This window comes from Rhipicephalus sanguineus, chromosome 7, assembly GCF_013339695.2.
Source record: "Rhipicephalus sanguineus isolate Rsan-2018 chromosome 7, BIME_Rsan_1.4, whole genome shotgun sequence".
Classification (NCBI taxonomy): Eukaryota; Metazoa; Arthropoda; class Arachnida; order Ixodida; family Ixodidae; genus Rhipicephalus; species Rhipicephalus sanguineus.
The window spans coordinates 79,894,120-79,911,382 of NC_051182.1; the positions used below are offsets into that span (position 1 = coordinate 79,894,120).

Consider the following 17,263-nt stretch of genomic DNA (forward strand, 5'->3'; position numbering starts at 1 on the left):
TGCTCGAATAGTCGATGAAATTGTTGCTCTAAAGTTTTTAAAGGTTGGCACTACTTGATCTAGCGTCCGATGACATCACCAGCTGCTCTTTTTTAGCGATATACCACGTGTACTTTGTTTGCACTATGGCAGGGTATGATGTGATGTCATTGTAGACATTTAAAGGGGTCATGAAGCACCCCTTGGGCTTGTTGAAAAAACACATCCTGCGGAAAGCTGACAAGGCTATGAACTGCTCTGCCAAATATTACAGTCGTGCGCGCCGCGTGAAGGCCACAAGTGGAGCGCGAAGTTGCCGTTTCCCCAGGCACCCTCTTTTCAAACAGAGGCCGGTTCTCACTCTCGTCGGTGGGCGGGGCGTCTGCACATTGACGTCGCGGATCTGCCAGTTTACGTTGCAAGAGACATAGCATGCTTATTGGCCGATAGCCAACGTAAATCGAGAGCGGCGTTCGGATCAGATGCGCTCCTTGCCGCGGGGTGCCGCCACTTGCCGGCGCCGCACTCCTCAGTACACGGTAGCCGCACTCGCACAAGCGAATCACAGCGGGAGAGCGATCGCGTTTCATGACGCGCGCTGGCGTAACTTCTTTCCCCCATGCCATCCCTCCCTGTCTAGCTTCCAGTGCGCTCGCCGGCACGAGAAAAGAGAGAAAGCGCTGGGAGCGTGCGCCAAACCCCCGTAACTCCGCTGATTCTTGGCGGATTTGAGAAATTTTTGCGGCAATCGGTTCGGGAGGCAGTAAACTCCGATACTGAGGTCATTAGATCATTACTTGGAAAAGTGGTTCATGACCCCTTTAACGGAGCACATACCCATTTCAATTCTGGCTTTGACACATCATTGCTTGCTTATTTAGAATTGATGGTTCTCTCAGCAAATTGAGCCAACCTTCTTGTTACAGGACTGTGAGTACCATTTGAAAGCAGCAATATTCTAATACGGTCATAAATACACCAGAGTTCCCCAGTGAGCATTGCGGATCACCAACTGGCCCAAACCACCACCTTCCAAAGTTACCTGCAGCTGATCTAAGCTGTGGAAAGTGAAGGTGGCAACAGAGCAATTGCGAGATAAACGCCGGTGTTCATTCGCTCTCTTGCTGTCGCTCTATTTGCGTATTAAAAGATATTGCATCATTCTACAGCCGTTGAGTGCAACCTGTATGCAGATGGGCTTCTTTGGGTACGTGGCGTTCTGCGGGGGCGGTGGCCCCCTGCCAGGCAACGTGCTCATCCGCCTGGGTTCCTCCCTGGCCTCTGAGTTCATCAAGCTTGGCTTTGTGGCCACCCTCGTGGTGTCCTTCCCGCTCTGCCTGTTCCCCTGCCGCACCAGCCTGCACTCGCTGCTCTTCAAGCGGGTGAGTTGACAACGCCATTGATGCATCCCTCTTTAGTAGTGGTGCGCGAATGTTGATTCTTCAATCTGAGTCAAATACTAATGAGTGCCAGAAGTTAGTCTAATCAAATATTAGCTCATAGTCGAATAAAGAACTGTTTTTGCAAATAATATAAAGCATTGTTCACATTGTAGTACTTAAAATTTTATCATCAGAGCCACAAAAGGAACATTATGAACAAATAAATGGATTTGTTGCATGAGCAATACTCTTCAGACAAATGCGCGGATAATTGTTGTAACGCTGGTAATGTCTGGTTGCAACCCACTGCCGTGGTGTAGTGGTTATGTTGCTTGACTGCTGACATGAAGGTTGTGGGATCTAATCCCGGCCACGGTGGCCACATTTTGATTGAGGCAAAATGCTAGAGGCCTGTTTACTTAGATTTAGGCGCACATTGAAGAACCCCAGATGGTCGAAAATCCCAGAGTCCTCCACTACGGCGTCCCTCATAGTACACAGTGTGATTCCGGGACGTAAAACCCCTTAAAGTCTCGTTTCCAAGCAACATGCACTGATGTTTATACGAAAAGTCGCGCGAGAGAGCATTAAAACAGCGTATTACGAGGACTTATTGGTGCAATAGTAACAATGCAACTCTGCCACTTATAGCCTCCTTACGCCCGTACCATGTCTTAATTGCTGGCTTTAAACAACCTTTGTGGTGCTGCCAGAGCACACTGACACAACCAGTCAATTATGCCGTTAACAAAACTTCCCAGGCTTCTCACCCAGCGTGACAGAAGAAGCTTGTTGCACATGATCTTATACAACAAGAAATGCAATGCACAAGGACGTGAGGAAGGAAAGCTGAAAAGGAGATACGCTTCAGTATGTTTTTAATAGCATCCTGGTTCCTTGAATTGAGCTGCGACATTTTTTTTTCTGTGGCTTTGAGGCTTTCCTGCATTGAGCCGTGCCCGTTTTTGTCTTTGATAGTGTGAAAGGTGCAGTGCATCTTTTGTGCATTTGTGTTCGAATCCTTGCACGCTCGTGTTGACTAGAGCCATGCTGCATGTAGTATTCTATACATCACGTACGGGCCTGTTTCTTTAATAGAGTGATGTGAAAGAAATGTGCACACTTGTGTAAGTGTAACATCAGCGTAAAAATGCTGTGGATGTCAGAACAAAGGAAACCACTGCCTTTGTTCGGTGGAAGTACAGTACTACGGATTGAAACGCGAAAGCTTAGGGCTAAGTAAAGCACATAGTACTTCAGTTTCCAGCATCTGCAGTTCATGTCATATCGGCTTAAAAATTTTGACTCGGAACACATCAGAGCCAACATTACCTTAGCAGCCACATTTGCAGTGACATCATGCGCTTATCACGAGCAATTGCACATAGCAGTCGTTGTACTAAAAAAATGCTAATGCATTTCAATCTGTTCGTACTGTACTCTGCTCATGGAATGTGCAGTGACCATGGAGTACTGTGCTTATGAAACGTGTCACTTTGGGGCTAAGTAATGCACATGCAGTGAAACCCTGATTATACGACTTTGAGGGGACCACGCAAAATCGTCGGATAATCCTGGCATCGTATCATCTAAAAACTAAGAATATAGGCTGTGATGGTCAGTGTTGCCCCACAAAAGTGGGTACATACTGCCTGAGAAAGTCCACAGCACGAACCTGCGCTGCTCCAAGTGAGGTAGGTTAAATTTTTTGATAAAATCACAACGAAGCATTTTATTGGAGGTGTGAACAAATCTTTACTCTCACCTTTTAAAAAAATGTAATTTTTTTTTTTCTGTGAGCTTGCCCAGCCACGACGCATCAGCTTGCTTTTGAGAGCTGCGACATCTGGCAGCAAGTCGCCGATCTCATCGCGTGCGTTAGCAAACCACCGAATGTTGTCGACGTAACACAGGTCCGCGTAAGTCGGAACGGACGCACTAGCCTCTGCAACGTCGTCCATCTCTTCCTCCTCGGAAATTTCTGCATAGTCGGGACACTCATCTTCGATGATGTCATCCGGCGACACTGCACTGCACACTACAACACCGTCGTCGGCACCAACATAGTCCGCGAAAGTTTCCGGCAGGGGGGCTCTGGCTTGCTATGGCAGCCGGCAGGTCAAAAAAATTGAAGAGACCCTGGGGTGGCAGCGCGGGGGAACTCTGTTCCTCGGTTTATCGACTTTTTTCATCCGACTGCAGTTTGCTTGCGTGCCAGCCTGCATCGTCTTGAGGCTTTTTTTCTCGGACGGTCGCAGGGAGGCGTCGCACGAGGCGGGACCGGCGTAAAATTGATTCGTACGATCGAGGTCTTTAATAGATTATTTCTATTCGGGTTTTGCCAAGGCCAAGCGAATTCTTTGTAAAATGTGGGTCGTCGCATGGCTGGGGGACGTGTAATCGAAGTTCCACTGTACTTTCATCTCCACCATCTTCAGTTCGTGTCACATTGGCGTTATTCTGGCTCGTACACTTGCATCAGAGCTGCCGTCAACTATGGTGTCCCGATTCATGATGATGTGACGTGGTCAGATTGAGTAATAGCGCGCACCACTCGTTACGTGTAAAGTTTTGGTGTCGCTTTTCATTACACGTGCACTGTCCGTGGTAATCATATGCAAGGGCTTATCCGTTTCGACTCCACACTATTGATAATGAGTAACTGAAATGGAATAGAAAATTACTTGCAGGAACCAAACCCACGAGATTAAGATAATTTGCACAGGACTCAGCTCAACTGAGCTGCAATGGCTACCCTCCTTCCCACTTTTCGGTGTATGTACGGTACATTACTGGTATCATGGAAGGAATAGGTACAGTAGAACCCCGCTGATACGTTTTTGAAGGGACCGTAGGAAATAAACGTAAGAGACGGGAAACGTAAGAGCCGAAAAACAGGAAAAACGGCAAAATATTTAGTGGTACAGAATTTTATTTCAATTCTTACGAGCAGCACGAAAATTGGCGCGCTCAGCCGCGATCTAGTCGATGGATAGAAACGCGGAGCTTAGGACGGCCTCATCCACAGAAATGTAATCAACGTATGTGATTTTTTTAACACGAACAGCTGTAGGCATGAAAGAACTAAGCACACGCAATCACGACCGGCGCGGCGAGTCCGACCGCGAACCGCACGCACGACCGTGCGAGCTCCAACCAGCTCGAACTCCTCCCGCTCTCCGACAAATAACGATGATGATGAGTCTACGCCAACGCGATGGCAGAAGTGAATGCCAATCTCGAAGGCCTTGCTTTCGCATGCAATTACGTCATACACGGCATATTTGTGCAATACAAATCTCAAAGGCTATGCTTTTGTCAATAGTAAATGCCACTCTCGAAGGCCTTGCTTTCGCGAGCAGTGACGTCATAGACGCCATCTTTGCAATTTGAATCTCGAAGGCCATGCTTTTGTTTGCATCAATTGAAAGATTCTGTTGCTTGCGCCTCTCATGCGGCTAATATTATGGTCAAACGAGGCCAAGCTGCGTGAAAATGCACCATGGCGGCTCTCTTTGGTAGTCACTCGGTCGGCTCCGAGCGCACTTCGCGACGTATCATACGGGAACGGTCCGACAGTTACGATGTAACAGCGGGGTTCCCAATACATTGTATCCTATGGGAGCTATGCCGGGACCGGCGGAAAACGACGTAACAGCCGGGAAAACGCAGCAGTGAGGAACGTAACAGCGGGGTTCTACTGTATTATGTGGCAACTGAAGTGAACTGAGTAAAACTTGTTGTTGGGCTAGTTGGTACATGCTTAGTGAAATACAGTGAAACCTCGTTAATACGTACCTGCCGGGAACGCGGCATAACTACGCACTAAACGGTAGTACGCATTAAACACCACGTACAAATTTGCATCTCCTAGCGTACGCCATCGCCGCCAGCAAATAAATAGAGTGCCACAGCAAATATTGCCTAAAGTATCCACCGCAAAGCCTTTTCTTTCTTTTTGCCAAAGTGGAGAAAAGATCCTGGCACACTCGCACGACCGCCCGATAGCGCGTAGTGGCGACGCCGAAGAGCGCATTTCGAAACTATTGCAGGGTCCGGGATACGCGGTCAACGCAGTGACCGACATAGCGACAGAACGGACAGTGTCTGCTTTCCGCGGTATATGTGCGTGCGTCTAACCGCGATCTGCTACTAAACGAAAACTGACACAGTTCCAGTGAAACGCGGTACGGCCGCGTGGAGCCGATCGTCTCCCGGCTAGTTGCGTGCAGCGCGTCGCCTACTCGGCTCACGCCGTCACTACCGGGCCGCTTGCTGTGCCGCACGCGCGCATTTATCGTGGGAATGTTGTTCGTACCCACTTCGCTCCAGATCGTGCACAGATGCGGCGAGTAGCTTGTTCGGTTAACGCAGCGATGACGAGCTTCATGCAAGCGATGCGCACTCCGCGATGCTCTAGCGGTCCTGGCAGCGGACGGAGGCGCGTTGGGTGGTCGCCTAATAAAAGTGTGCAGTATGGTTACAACCGCGCTACGCTTGCTGTATTGTACACGTGCGTTTAGTGTGCTAGCGTCAATGCAGCGAGGTTTCTCGGCGCCCGCGACCCGCAACGCTAACTACGCAACAGCGATCTGCTTTCGCTTCTACAAAGCGGTGCGCGCCTGATGACGGCTTAGCAGCGTTTGCTGTCGGGCTAGTTGGTACATAGTTGAAGTTCTTCGTCCCTGCCCAAGCATTTGTGCCATTAATTCAACTTCAGCCTTGAAGACGGCCGCGCACAACGAAGCGGCAGCGATCGGCGGCCCAGCGCGTTCAGGTTGTCACCTAATAAAAGTGTGCAGTAGGCTTAAAAAGTAGCGCTGCGCCGCATGCGTGCCCGAGCAGATAGCTGAAGATACTTATTGTGATAAGGCTGTCGGCGCGTTCGTCGGTGGCCGCCACCTCGCCTTCATTCTTTCCCGATGCTTACCCGCAAAGGCGTCGCCGCAATCGCGCGGAAGTCGGAATCGGGGATCGACTGATCTGCGCACTTCTCAAAAAGGCGGAAGACCTTTGGTGGCACATTCTGGCGTCGGGAAGTTGAGCGGCGCAGTAAAATTTTATGGCACAAAACGTTATCGCGGTATGCAGGGTACGCACTAACCGGTACGCATAGGGCGAACCACTACGGCTTAAGCGGTCAGCGAATGCATTGGGCTTTATGGGACTCGGTCGGGGATTCGTCGCAACTACGTTTTAACCGTTAGTACGTTTAAAGCGGGTACGTATTAACGAGGTTTGACTGTACAAGAAAGACGCGTACCATCGAGGAAGAATTTAAGACAGAACAGAAAAAGGCGTCACTCGCAACTAACTTTATTCTCACAACATCAGCAACATATATAGACGTATCAACCATGTGCGCGCACATCGCCTCACATGCTCGTCAAAAATCACGCGATAAGAATTCGGCATTCAGCACGCGATAAGAATTCAGCGATCAGAATTTGGCAAGTGCACTTGAATGAAGAGCAATAGTTGATTGACACAGATAGTTTATATACAAACTAGTAGGGATGGGTGAATATTCGGGCATTTCGAATATTCGAATGAATATTAAAGTATTCGAGTTCGCTTCGATATGAATTTATATTATTCGAAATTTCGAAGTATTCGAAATGAACGAATATGTGTATGTTTGACTGCACATAACCCCCTTTAATGTTGCTGTGCCGTGAAACTACCAATCCAGGGGAAATCTGCACTGTCGCGAAGCCACACTTCAAGGTTAAGTGTACATATTTTTTTTTAAGTTTAAGAGCGTATTATATGAGCGTATATGCGCTAAAGATAGTAAGTTTTAAATTGTAACTTATTTTACCCCTTATAACTAGCACTCTACTGCTATTCAAATCTTGATAATATTCAAGCTTGCTTCCACTTCACTTCAAACCAAAAAAGTGACATTCACTCATACCTAGTTCCAATCCTTAAAAATATTGCGCAAGGGTCATGACAAAAATGCTCATTTTTCATAATAACATGTAGTACATGCTATTCGAACTATTTGATTTGAAATTATTCGACCAAATCACTATTCGCCGATCCCTACAAACTAGTGCTATTGCCATGACCTTGCACGCGATTGGCAAATTACGCGTAGTCTTGGAAACAATGGAACAAGAAACTGAAACTGTTCCACAAGTGTCAGACTACCTAATAATTTTAGCGATACTCGATCTGTAGTGTTGTTGTATTGATGAGACAGTTCCCAGTGCTGGAGTGGGTTTCTGAAGGCATAAAACCTTGCGTGCATTATTGCCTGTTGAGTAATTAAGTGTGGTTGGTTATTGTGGGCTGCTTTCTTTCTTTTTCTTTTTTTTTGTTTTCGTTGCATGGCTGGGATCTTTGCATTCTGACATTTCCCTTTGCTCTTTTGCTTTGCTCTGCAATTGCTGTTTCTTGGGTGCCTAACATCATTGCCTGATGTTTTCCTGTCGCTGTGTGCTACCTCATGTGAAACTTGAAGGGCTCTTAAAGTGACAGAAACGCTATGATAAAGCAATTTAACGAGCACTGTTTATTGATGTTGGGATTTTAGTAGACTGTGTGACTATAAGCCATCTTGATGAAATTATAACCTGAATTCTGTCAGGACGGTTCCTGGTGAAACTGCCACAGCCTGCTAGGAGCGCTGTAAATCTACCGAGACTACTGAAACTGGTGATAAAGTGTGGCAGCGGCTACCTATGCCTTATCTCTCCTTGCTTCTGTTGGCATGCATCACGCCAGAATCGTTTGAACGGGCCATTCACAGCAGCAGAGAGATAAGCATTGGACAAAATGGCATTGATACCACATTAATGCCAAGTTCAAATTTTGATAACAGCACTGCCGTCATTTGCTGTGTCTGAAAGTTACCGAGTTGCAAGTAGGAAAATGAAAACATGTAAAGTAGGCTATAGAGCTGGTGTAGTTTTTGCACGTTTAAAAATCCCGCATCAGCCTGGAGCACCTACATGTGCTTGGCTGTTTCCCATTTGTAAGAGCCTTTTAAGAATAGAAATCTTTTTTTTTTTTTTTGAAACCTTGGCCAACTTTGGAGCGCCATAAAATTTTTCCTCCACTGAAGTGAATGTCGAATGATTTTTATCATCCATAAAAAGAAGGGTGCTACTCATTCAGTCTTTGTGTGATCATGCTGTTTCATGTTTAGGAATTTCGTGGCAAAAGGCAAAAAAAAAAAAAAAAAAGAGCTGTAAGGGTCCTTTAAGTGCTCGTTGTTATTTTTTTGACCTTTCTGATTGTCCAAGGTGTGCACCCTGGGATTTAACAGTGAAGCTAACCACGTCGTGCTGCAATGTAACGTCCCACAGCGCATGACGTCGCGCTTGCAGTCTCGTAATAACCTGTAGCATCGTCATCCTGCGCAGGCCGACAGCTCTCGTGTGTGTCTGAGCCCCAGTGCCCCAGAGTACGAACGTATGTTGGCCCCGGTCACTCCCGGGGAACAGGCAAGTGTCGGGCTCGTCGAGTGAGTAGCTAGTTGCAGCGCCCGTTCGCAGAGTTGCAGCACCAGGCTGTGCACCGCAGTGCACCGTTACGTTCTATGCACCGCCGAACACCGGAAAGTCGCTTTCAGGAGCACTGCAATAGAGGAAGACTTGAACAGAGTCTACAAGCCATTTTGATGCCGGAAACAATGTCGCTCTGCAACTAGAATTTTGATTGCAAGCACTGTACTGCAGGGGAGCAGATTTCTTGAATCCTTGGGGCCTGTGGGATAGTGTAACAGCGCCTGTAAGGTCAGACCGTGAAAAAACGAACTTATTAAATAGGTGTGTAAGTCCTTTCGATGTCACATAAGCAATGATCACATCCTTCTGTGCACCACTGTGCACCAGAACATGACTTTAGAGAATGACTCCAGCACATATGTATTGTCTTCTTAGCACATCCCCGTCATCTCACAGTTATTCTTTCACAGTGTGTACTATGGCATCATTTGAGCTGAAAGTCGTGTGCTTCGTTCGCTACCGTGACAGTTGCATTCTGAAAGACAGAGTAAGAATGCGTGTGTACCCTGCTATCGGTGCACATTGAAGAACCTCGGGTGTTAAAAGTTAACCTGGAGCGCTCCGTCACAAAGTGACTGTCCTCTACAAACCCACACTGTGCAGTTTCATAGACTTCAGAATTTGACTTGACAATAACTGGTTCGCCGCAGAGTGCCATCTCGCCTCATCTGCTGCAGCGGCCATCTAATGATGGCTGCAGTACACGGGAACTCTCATATTTCTGCATTCAGCAAGTCTCACTGCACATCTAGCTTGCCTTAATATTCACATCCTTTAATGTCATTTTATTAAGCATGAGACTACAACTGCAGAATCTCAGTGATACGAACCTCATGGGGGAGCGAAAATATTCATATCACGTGAAATTTTGCATAATCAAAAAACTAGCGGAATCCAACTTGAAATCACGAGATATGCACAAAACATTTATTTTCATCGAAATAACTCGTTTATATCTTTCTGAAACACGCGCGATTCGACGAATGAGGGAAGGTGCAGCTGGCTGCTGCAAATGCGCGCGCCAAAGCTTTGCGTGAGGTCGACTGAAAACTAAGTAGCAAAGTTCGCTCCACCATAGTCATAAGCGAAGAACGACAGGAACGCTGAAATGCTTTGTGCCTTTTTTGGACTTTGTTGCCTTTAATCTACCGCTGCATTAGCTGCATGAATTTGGAGTGCGTAGTCGCTATCGTTGATCGTGTCAATAGTGATCGTATTTTCATGCGCAGCGGTTGCGGATAACGATAGTTTCATTTTCAATCCATGTGCATGGGCTGTGCACATGCCGTCAGTGCCACGTCATTATCTGTGATTACATTTTCCACTGTTTTGTGCACTGTGGTTCCGGCAAGCAGCATTGCTTTTACTTGATGAGTGTTAGGTACTATGTATTTTTGGAGTTTCGTCATCGCCATACACGATCGCGTCGATAGCGACCACGGTTTGATCCACAGGGGCTGTGGCAAATGAGAACCATGTGCACTGGCTGCGTGCGTGCTTCCGGAGCATGCTGCTCTCAGCCGTCGCTTGACGGTTTCGGCACCAAAGTTCGTATTGCCTATCGCGATGCAGAAAAGTGTTCGGATCATCCGAATTTTGGCCCATTAGACACAATGAAATTTGGCCAGGTAATTTTACGAATTTGTATCAGACTGAAATTCGTGTCAGCCGGGTTCGCATCACCGAGATTCTAGTCTATATGATTCCAAGTGACTTTGAGTCGTGCTTCTGTGCTTGTACTGCATCATTCGCACCTCTTTTTTTTTTTCCCTGCATGCATGGTTTTCACATCCCAACTCACATTGTCATGTCATGTCTGTCATCCATTTTCCTCTGGCATTGCAAAAAGTACTGTGGTGGCAACGAAAGGAAACAGAATAAACGCACAAAAATAGGCCAAAACTGCTTTTTGTACAGAGAAGGCAGTGGTTTAGTGCAGGCTATGCAAGAAGTTCAGTGAGCAAAATTAGAATGCTTTGCATTTTGTGATCAGCTTTCACGGTTCCGAATGCTTGTGCAAATTTAGCATGAGCCTGCACGTGAGGCACCAGTACAAGCTGCCGAAAAAACCTGAGAAAGAAAACAACAAAATGCAAAATGTTCAGAAACGAAGTGCTAACAACTGCAACGCAGCTTTGCTTCCCTTTAACTTAGCAAACTTTCCTTTCTTATTAATAACCCTGCCTAAAAAAAAGCAGTTTCACACATTTTCTGGTTAAATCATTAAACTGCTATGTCTTATTGCGAACGTAGCTTCTACAAGAAGTCTCGCTAGCCTTCAGAGTGTTGTGTGCTGTGCTTGAACATGGAGTATATATTATAACTGGGGCATGATGACATACCTTGGCACCGCCTGCAGCCAACATGTTGCCTGTAACTCATGTTTACATGATGTCAAGTTGGATCGTGTGCAAGAGTGCCTGCTTTAGCTCTGTTGCATGCTGCTCAATTTTTCATTGCACTGTTAATGCAGAAAGTTTGCTCATCAAAGTATTTATAGGCAAAGGTGATTGTTCCATGTTTTGTTTTTTAAGTTCTTACCCACTATATGAGAATGTGCAGCGTTTCTATGCAAGAATTTCCAACGGAACTCACTCCACATGCTCTCACAGAACTAGCTCATGGTAGCTTTTACAGAAAGTTGACGATGGTTAAATTTATGTGGGAAATTCTTAAGCACACACGTGCATTTGCAAAATAAGTCCCCTTTTGAAAGGTGTGTACTGCGGCCTAGCGACATACCTCATAAATCTGCATCTTTTAGGTATGGTAGAGTCTAGTTAAAACTTAAATTGAAGGGGCCGTACAATATGTTCCATTTAACGGGAGTTTGGTCAACTGAGAGAGATGGACAGGGGTTAAAGCAGCGAGATACAAAACCAAGCAAACTAGAGGCAGCTGTTCTGATTGCGGGGCATGTCCGTTTAAGTGATTTTCGTTTACCGAGAATCTATTGTAGTTGGTCTTAATGGGCAAAGTTATCATGACCGAATTGGCCACTAACACAGGCAGACGAGTGAATGCGCATGATGGAACTATGGCCTAATGGGGGATTCTTGTCCTGCGGAACTTACTACAGGGTAGCAAGTTCCATGACCCTTCGTACGACTACATCCCCGACGGCCAGTTTCGGCTGCTTACGGTGTTGCTGGTGGGAGCCACCTTGGCCACGGCGTGCCTGGTGCCCAACATCGAGATCGTGCTGGGACTGACAGGGTCCACCATTGGCACGCTCATCTGTGTCATCATGCCCGCCCTTGTGTTCACCCGCGTCCAACCGAAGAGCACCAATGAACGCCTGGTTGCCAAGGTGAGCTGGTCGGGCTCATATTCATTGGTTATTTTGAAAACATTTGAGAACAAAGACATTTGAGAATGTACCTGTACCTTTGGGCCTTGCTTGCACCAAGCTGCATAACAGTTTCAGTTAGTGACGTTAAAGGGACACTAAAGAGCAAAACGATTTTTCTCATATTAGTAAAGTATTCTTTCACGATGCCAAAAACACCACTCTTGCTGCGAGAAGATGCTTAGTAAGCGAGAAAACGCGCAAAAACAAAATGTGGGTGGCGATGCCACCTAGAAGGTTCCGCACCATTTGCGGTGACGGCGCCTACTAGGGACTGCGTAGTTCCTAATCGGTAAAAATGAAGTACGTTGTCCAGTTTGGGTTAATTTTGTTAAGCCAATGGCGCCAAAATACGATAAATAGACTTTGAAATCAGTGACATCACGCGGGGAGATTTCGGCACGAAATTTAATAATGATACTTTGAACTTGGTTTTCTCCTCTATTAATAAACCTATGATGGCGAAATTAACGACATTAGAGTTCTCAGAGCACAATGTATCGATCTAAACCGATTCATTGTTTCTCTTTAGCGTCCCTTTAAGTTGATGAAGTAAATAGATAAATAAATAAATCAGGTCGATCGAGGTATGGTTCTATTGCGCACGCAGTTGTGCAATATCTTTAATCCTCGATAAATTTTGATTTCCTGTTTGAAACTTGCAAATTTAGTGTGTGTGCATACCTGTTAGGATGTATTCATCACATATATGCTCGTTTCTTGTAAGTTGCACCTTCTTTGCTATCACTTTTGATTGCTGCTTTTATTAGTATTCATTTTGACAGTGTAATGGTACATATTTCCATGGCAGTTAAGTTATTTATGCATATTGTAATATCGTGGTAGACATACAAGTATTTAGATGCATTTATGCCCAGAGAACCACGTGTTGTAATAATGAAACTGTCCTAATGAAAAGCTTTCATAGTATTGCTCATGTGTGCTCTGCTGTTGCACGATTGTGGCCCCCTGGCTTTGTTAAGCTGTATGCTTGCAGCTTACTTGCCAGGGTGGCCTTCAGTATTGTACTTTGTGCATGTTGTAAATAAAACTTTACTTGATCAGGAAACAGCAAAGGCAAATACACATGTCAGTACGTGATATTAGGTCTGATTAATCTGTTAAATTCTTGCATAGGTATGAACCAGCTTAGATCTACCTCAGTGAAAGCCAGCAGATAATGCAGCCAAGGAAGGTATAGCGCATAGGTCGGCAAACTCACTCATGAGTCAACTCACTGAGACTCGGATCGAGTCGTGAGTCTGAGTGGGTCCGGGTGAGTAATATGTTGGTGAGTTTGAGTCCGAGTGAGTCCAGTTGAGGAAAATTTTAGTGAGTCTGAGTCTGAGTGAGTTCATTTGAGGAAAATCTTGGTGAGTTTGAGTCCGAGTGAGCCCTAAGGGCAAAATATATTTCTTGAATGAGTCTGACTGAGCTCCACACTTTTTTGCCGACCTATCGTGCTATCTATTCAACTTCAGCATTACTATCGCCTCATGTCGGTATCAGCCGACACGAGGCTGGTGCCATCAATTTCCCCTCGCCAACTCTTTCATAAAATGTTCTTGATAAAAAATATCTCGTGGGAGTCATCTCTTTCAATAAAACTGTCCTTACTGGATTGCAACCACTGATAACTCATATCTGAAGGTACAAAATCAAAAGGCGCCAAGTAGAGCCAAAATTATTCAAGATATTGTGTTAAAGAGCATTGAAACCATGATAGAAAAAGCCAATTACACGCTAACGGACTCACTCAGACTCACTCATACTCAGATAGAGCCGTGAGTCTGAATCTGAGTGACTCCGAGTGAGTAATGTTTTGGTGAGTTTGAGTCCGAGTGAGTCCGGTTGAGGAAAGTTTTGGTGAATCCGAGTTCGAGTGAGCTCTAAGGGCAAAATATATTTGATAAGTGAGTCTGAGGGAGCTCTACATTTTTTGCCGACCTACGTATGGTATAGGGGACGTTAATTGTACTGTTTTAAGTGTATTGTACTAATTGTGATACATATAGCTGTGAAGAGAGTAAAATGTATGAAAAGGCAACTTGCCACTGGCCGGGACCAAACCTGCAACCTTTAGATCCAAAGGTTGTAGGTTCAGTCCCTGTCAGCAGCACGTTGTCTTTTCATCCACTTTACTTTCTTCACATCTATATCACAATTAGTACAATACACTTAACACAGTACAATTAACGATCCCTATACCTTCCTTGGCTACATTATCTGCTGGCTTTCATTGAGGTTCTGTCAAACAAAGAAACGAGTCCTCGAAATTTGCTTCTTTCATGCGTAGATCTGCCTTTCTGTATCTGTGTGTGGGCTCGAATTCATTGTACCTGTGCTCAATCTCTCGCAATTTGACTGTACAAGTATTGAGTCGTTGAGCGTATGTAGCCAGAGCATTTCACCTGCAGTTCCTGTCCTGGGCGGGTCTCTGCATCATGATTGGCTGCACGATGACCACGCTGAGCCAGGTGCGTCCCCCGGACCGAGGCTCCGCCCCCAGCCGCTTGAACCCGTTGGCCGTGGTGGTCTCGAGACCGGCTCCTCTGCTTCGTAAGTCAGCCTAATTATTTCACAAAGGCAGCTCAAATTGTATTTGTTGTCTTGGAATGACTGGGATGCGTTAAAGGCTTATGAACATGCAGACATGGTGCTACACTCCCAGCAAAATGTTTTATTTCTGCATACCATATCTCACTGATGCCCTCTGCTTTTTGCCACAGAAGACACATGCATATGTGTAATGGCTTGTACTTCAGCACAAAATACAGTTAAACCTTTATACAGTATAGACCGCTTATAACGTAAGTCGCCGGAGTCGCGAATATCCGCACTATAAGCGGTACCGCACTATAACCAAAACAACCTTCTTCAAAGGCTGCGCTTGCGCAAAACGTGCTGAGCATGTAGCCTCGCGTGTCCGATAATCGACATATGCGATTTGGGGCGCTTACAACCACTTAAATCTCCGAATGTTCAAAAATTAACCGCCAAAGACCCGCATTGCCAACGAAATGAACACGGGAGAAAAAAGCAAACAAAACAAAGCGCCATCGCGGAAATTCGCCGACTACGTTTCAGGCCACCTCGAGGTATGCGCATTACACAGAAACCATGTCGAATCGAGACCGAAATTTCACGTGCTGAGCGGTACCGATCGTTCGATTTCACGGGCGCGCATGCGATGTCCAAGACATTGCAATCGAATCCGGAACCACCATTCGAGAGTTGCTTGTGCCAACCGCGCCCCCGTTTTCATTAACGATATGATTCCCTTCCCTTCAAGTGCAGCCATCGCAAAAAGTTTCGTTGATTCCGCACCAAACCGCAACTTTTATCGCCCGCGACCGCTACCGAAAAGCAACCAACGCTGATTAGGCCTAGCCTGCGGTTCAGCATGTTGTCGCGGGAAGTTTGTCCAAGACAACATTAAGATCGGACGTCGAAAAGATCGCACTCAAGCATTAACCCAAGAACAGCGCGCGTGATACGAAGTTTGTGTTCGCGGCCGGTAGATCAACGGCGACAAAAGCCCGCCAAGCTCGTTTAAGTCCGCGCACTGGCAGAAAAGGCGAAAGCTCGCATCATGAAGCTGCAAAACTTTTCAATTTGCGGACGAGGTAGCAAACGCGATAACTGTAGCAAGTGTGATAACGACGACGCTTTTCCCGACTTTAAAGCGCACTCGTACGTTCCACGCGGAACGCGCTGCCGGCAAGCGGCCGCGGAGCCAGCGGAGCCTTGCCGCCGCCGGTGCAAAGGCTACTCCGTCGCCTAGGCAACCACCATCCTTCCCGCTCGGCGAACCCGCACAGCGCTGCCGCGGTCTTTTTCCTCCCTCCGCCCCTCGTTCGTTCACTGTGCGTGCCCTCGCCCTTCGTAATGACCTCGTCGCTCCCTCCCCAGCGGCGTACCTCCTTTGAGAACCGCACTCACTACCGCGTTTGTCAAATATTTTCCCGCAACCGCATTATAAACGGTATTTCATCTTGGGGGACTGCACAATAAGCGGTATGCGTATACATGCGGTTCTATGGGAGGGTAAACGGGAGTCGAAAAAGACCGCATTATAACCGGTCCTGCACTATATGCGGTTACGTTATAAGTGGTCTGCACTGTATAACGAACCTCATCTAATAATAAAATATTTTTGCTATGTTCAGTATTTCTTATAAACATACATATTTTACATGGTAAGAGCAGCGAGGCAGCTTTTTGTTTACTTCATTAGATACGGTATAATTCGCTATATCCATGTCTGTTACATTACGTATGGCTGTGTAACGAAACCACCCTGCATTAGACAATGAAAAAATACATGCTCAAAACTGCTAATATCAGCTCATGTGCTAGAATTTTATTTCTTTATTCGGCAATGCAATCCATATTTCCAAATGCTGGCCTCACTAAATTTGGCTATGTGCTCGTTCTGCTTTTGGGATTGATTGAACTTGCCCACATTTCTGCCCAGGGTAATCATTGTAGTATCTTGAAAGGGCGATTTGCTGCTTCATTTAAGGGAATGGCTGATGGCACACATCTCTTTATTGTTCCTCTGAGATGGCCTTTGAGATAACTCTATCAATTAGAACAGGGGTCTCAACCTCACCTCGCCTAACGGGCCACAGTCACAAAAATATACTCCCGCAAGGACAAGGCCACAGTGACGAAGGTAAGAGCGGGGGTTGCCGGGAGGAATAGTTTGTACAAAATGCCAGCTAACGTTGCCATTTGAAAGACCTTTCCCATGTTTCATACAGTCTTATAACGATACCATTTATAACAATACAGTCGACGACTGATAATTCGGACTCCACGGGGAACGTAAATAAGTCCGAATTATCGAAAGTCCGGAAAAACGAATGCGTCAGAAAAAAAAATACTTTTATTGACACTTCAGTGCCCGGTGGCCGAAAAAAGTCGTCTATGCGCTGCTGCACGCACTTCCGCTTACGTGCAAGCAAGTCCGCCTGAATCTCCACCAGTGTGATATGATCGCTGTACGAAGAAGAAAGAACAGCGAGGGCTCG

General features: G+C 46.2%; 1 protein-coding gene across 1 annotated transcript in view; it reads left to right on the plus strand.

The window, feature by feature from the left end:
- LOC119398804 (putative sodium-coupled neutral amino acid transporter 10) overlaps window positions 1-16,709 on the plus strand; it is a 35,535-nt gene extending 18,826 nt beyond the window's left edge. Inside the window, exons 8-11 of the mRNA XM_049417427.1 lie at window positions 1,173-1,361; window positions 11,958-12,188; window positions 14,645-14,786; window positions 16,705-16,709. Of these exons, the coding sequence (XP_049273384.1) occupies window positions 1,173-1,361; window positions 11,958-12,188; window positions 14,645-14,786; window positions 16,705-16,709 (567 nt within the window). The remainder of the gene's footprint in view (window positions 1-1,172; window positions 1,362-11,957; window positions 12,189-14,644; window positions 14,787-16,704) is intronic.
- Window positions 16,710-17,263: the final 554 nt, after the last annotated feature.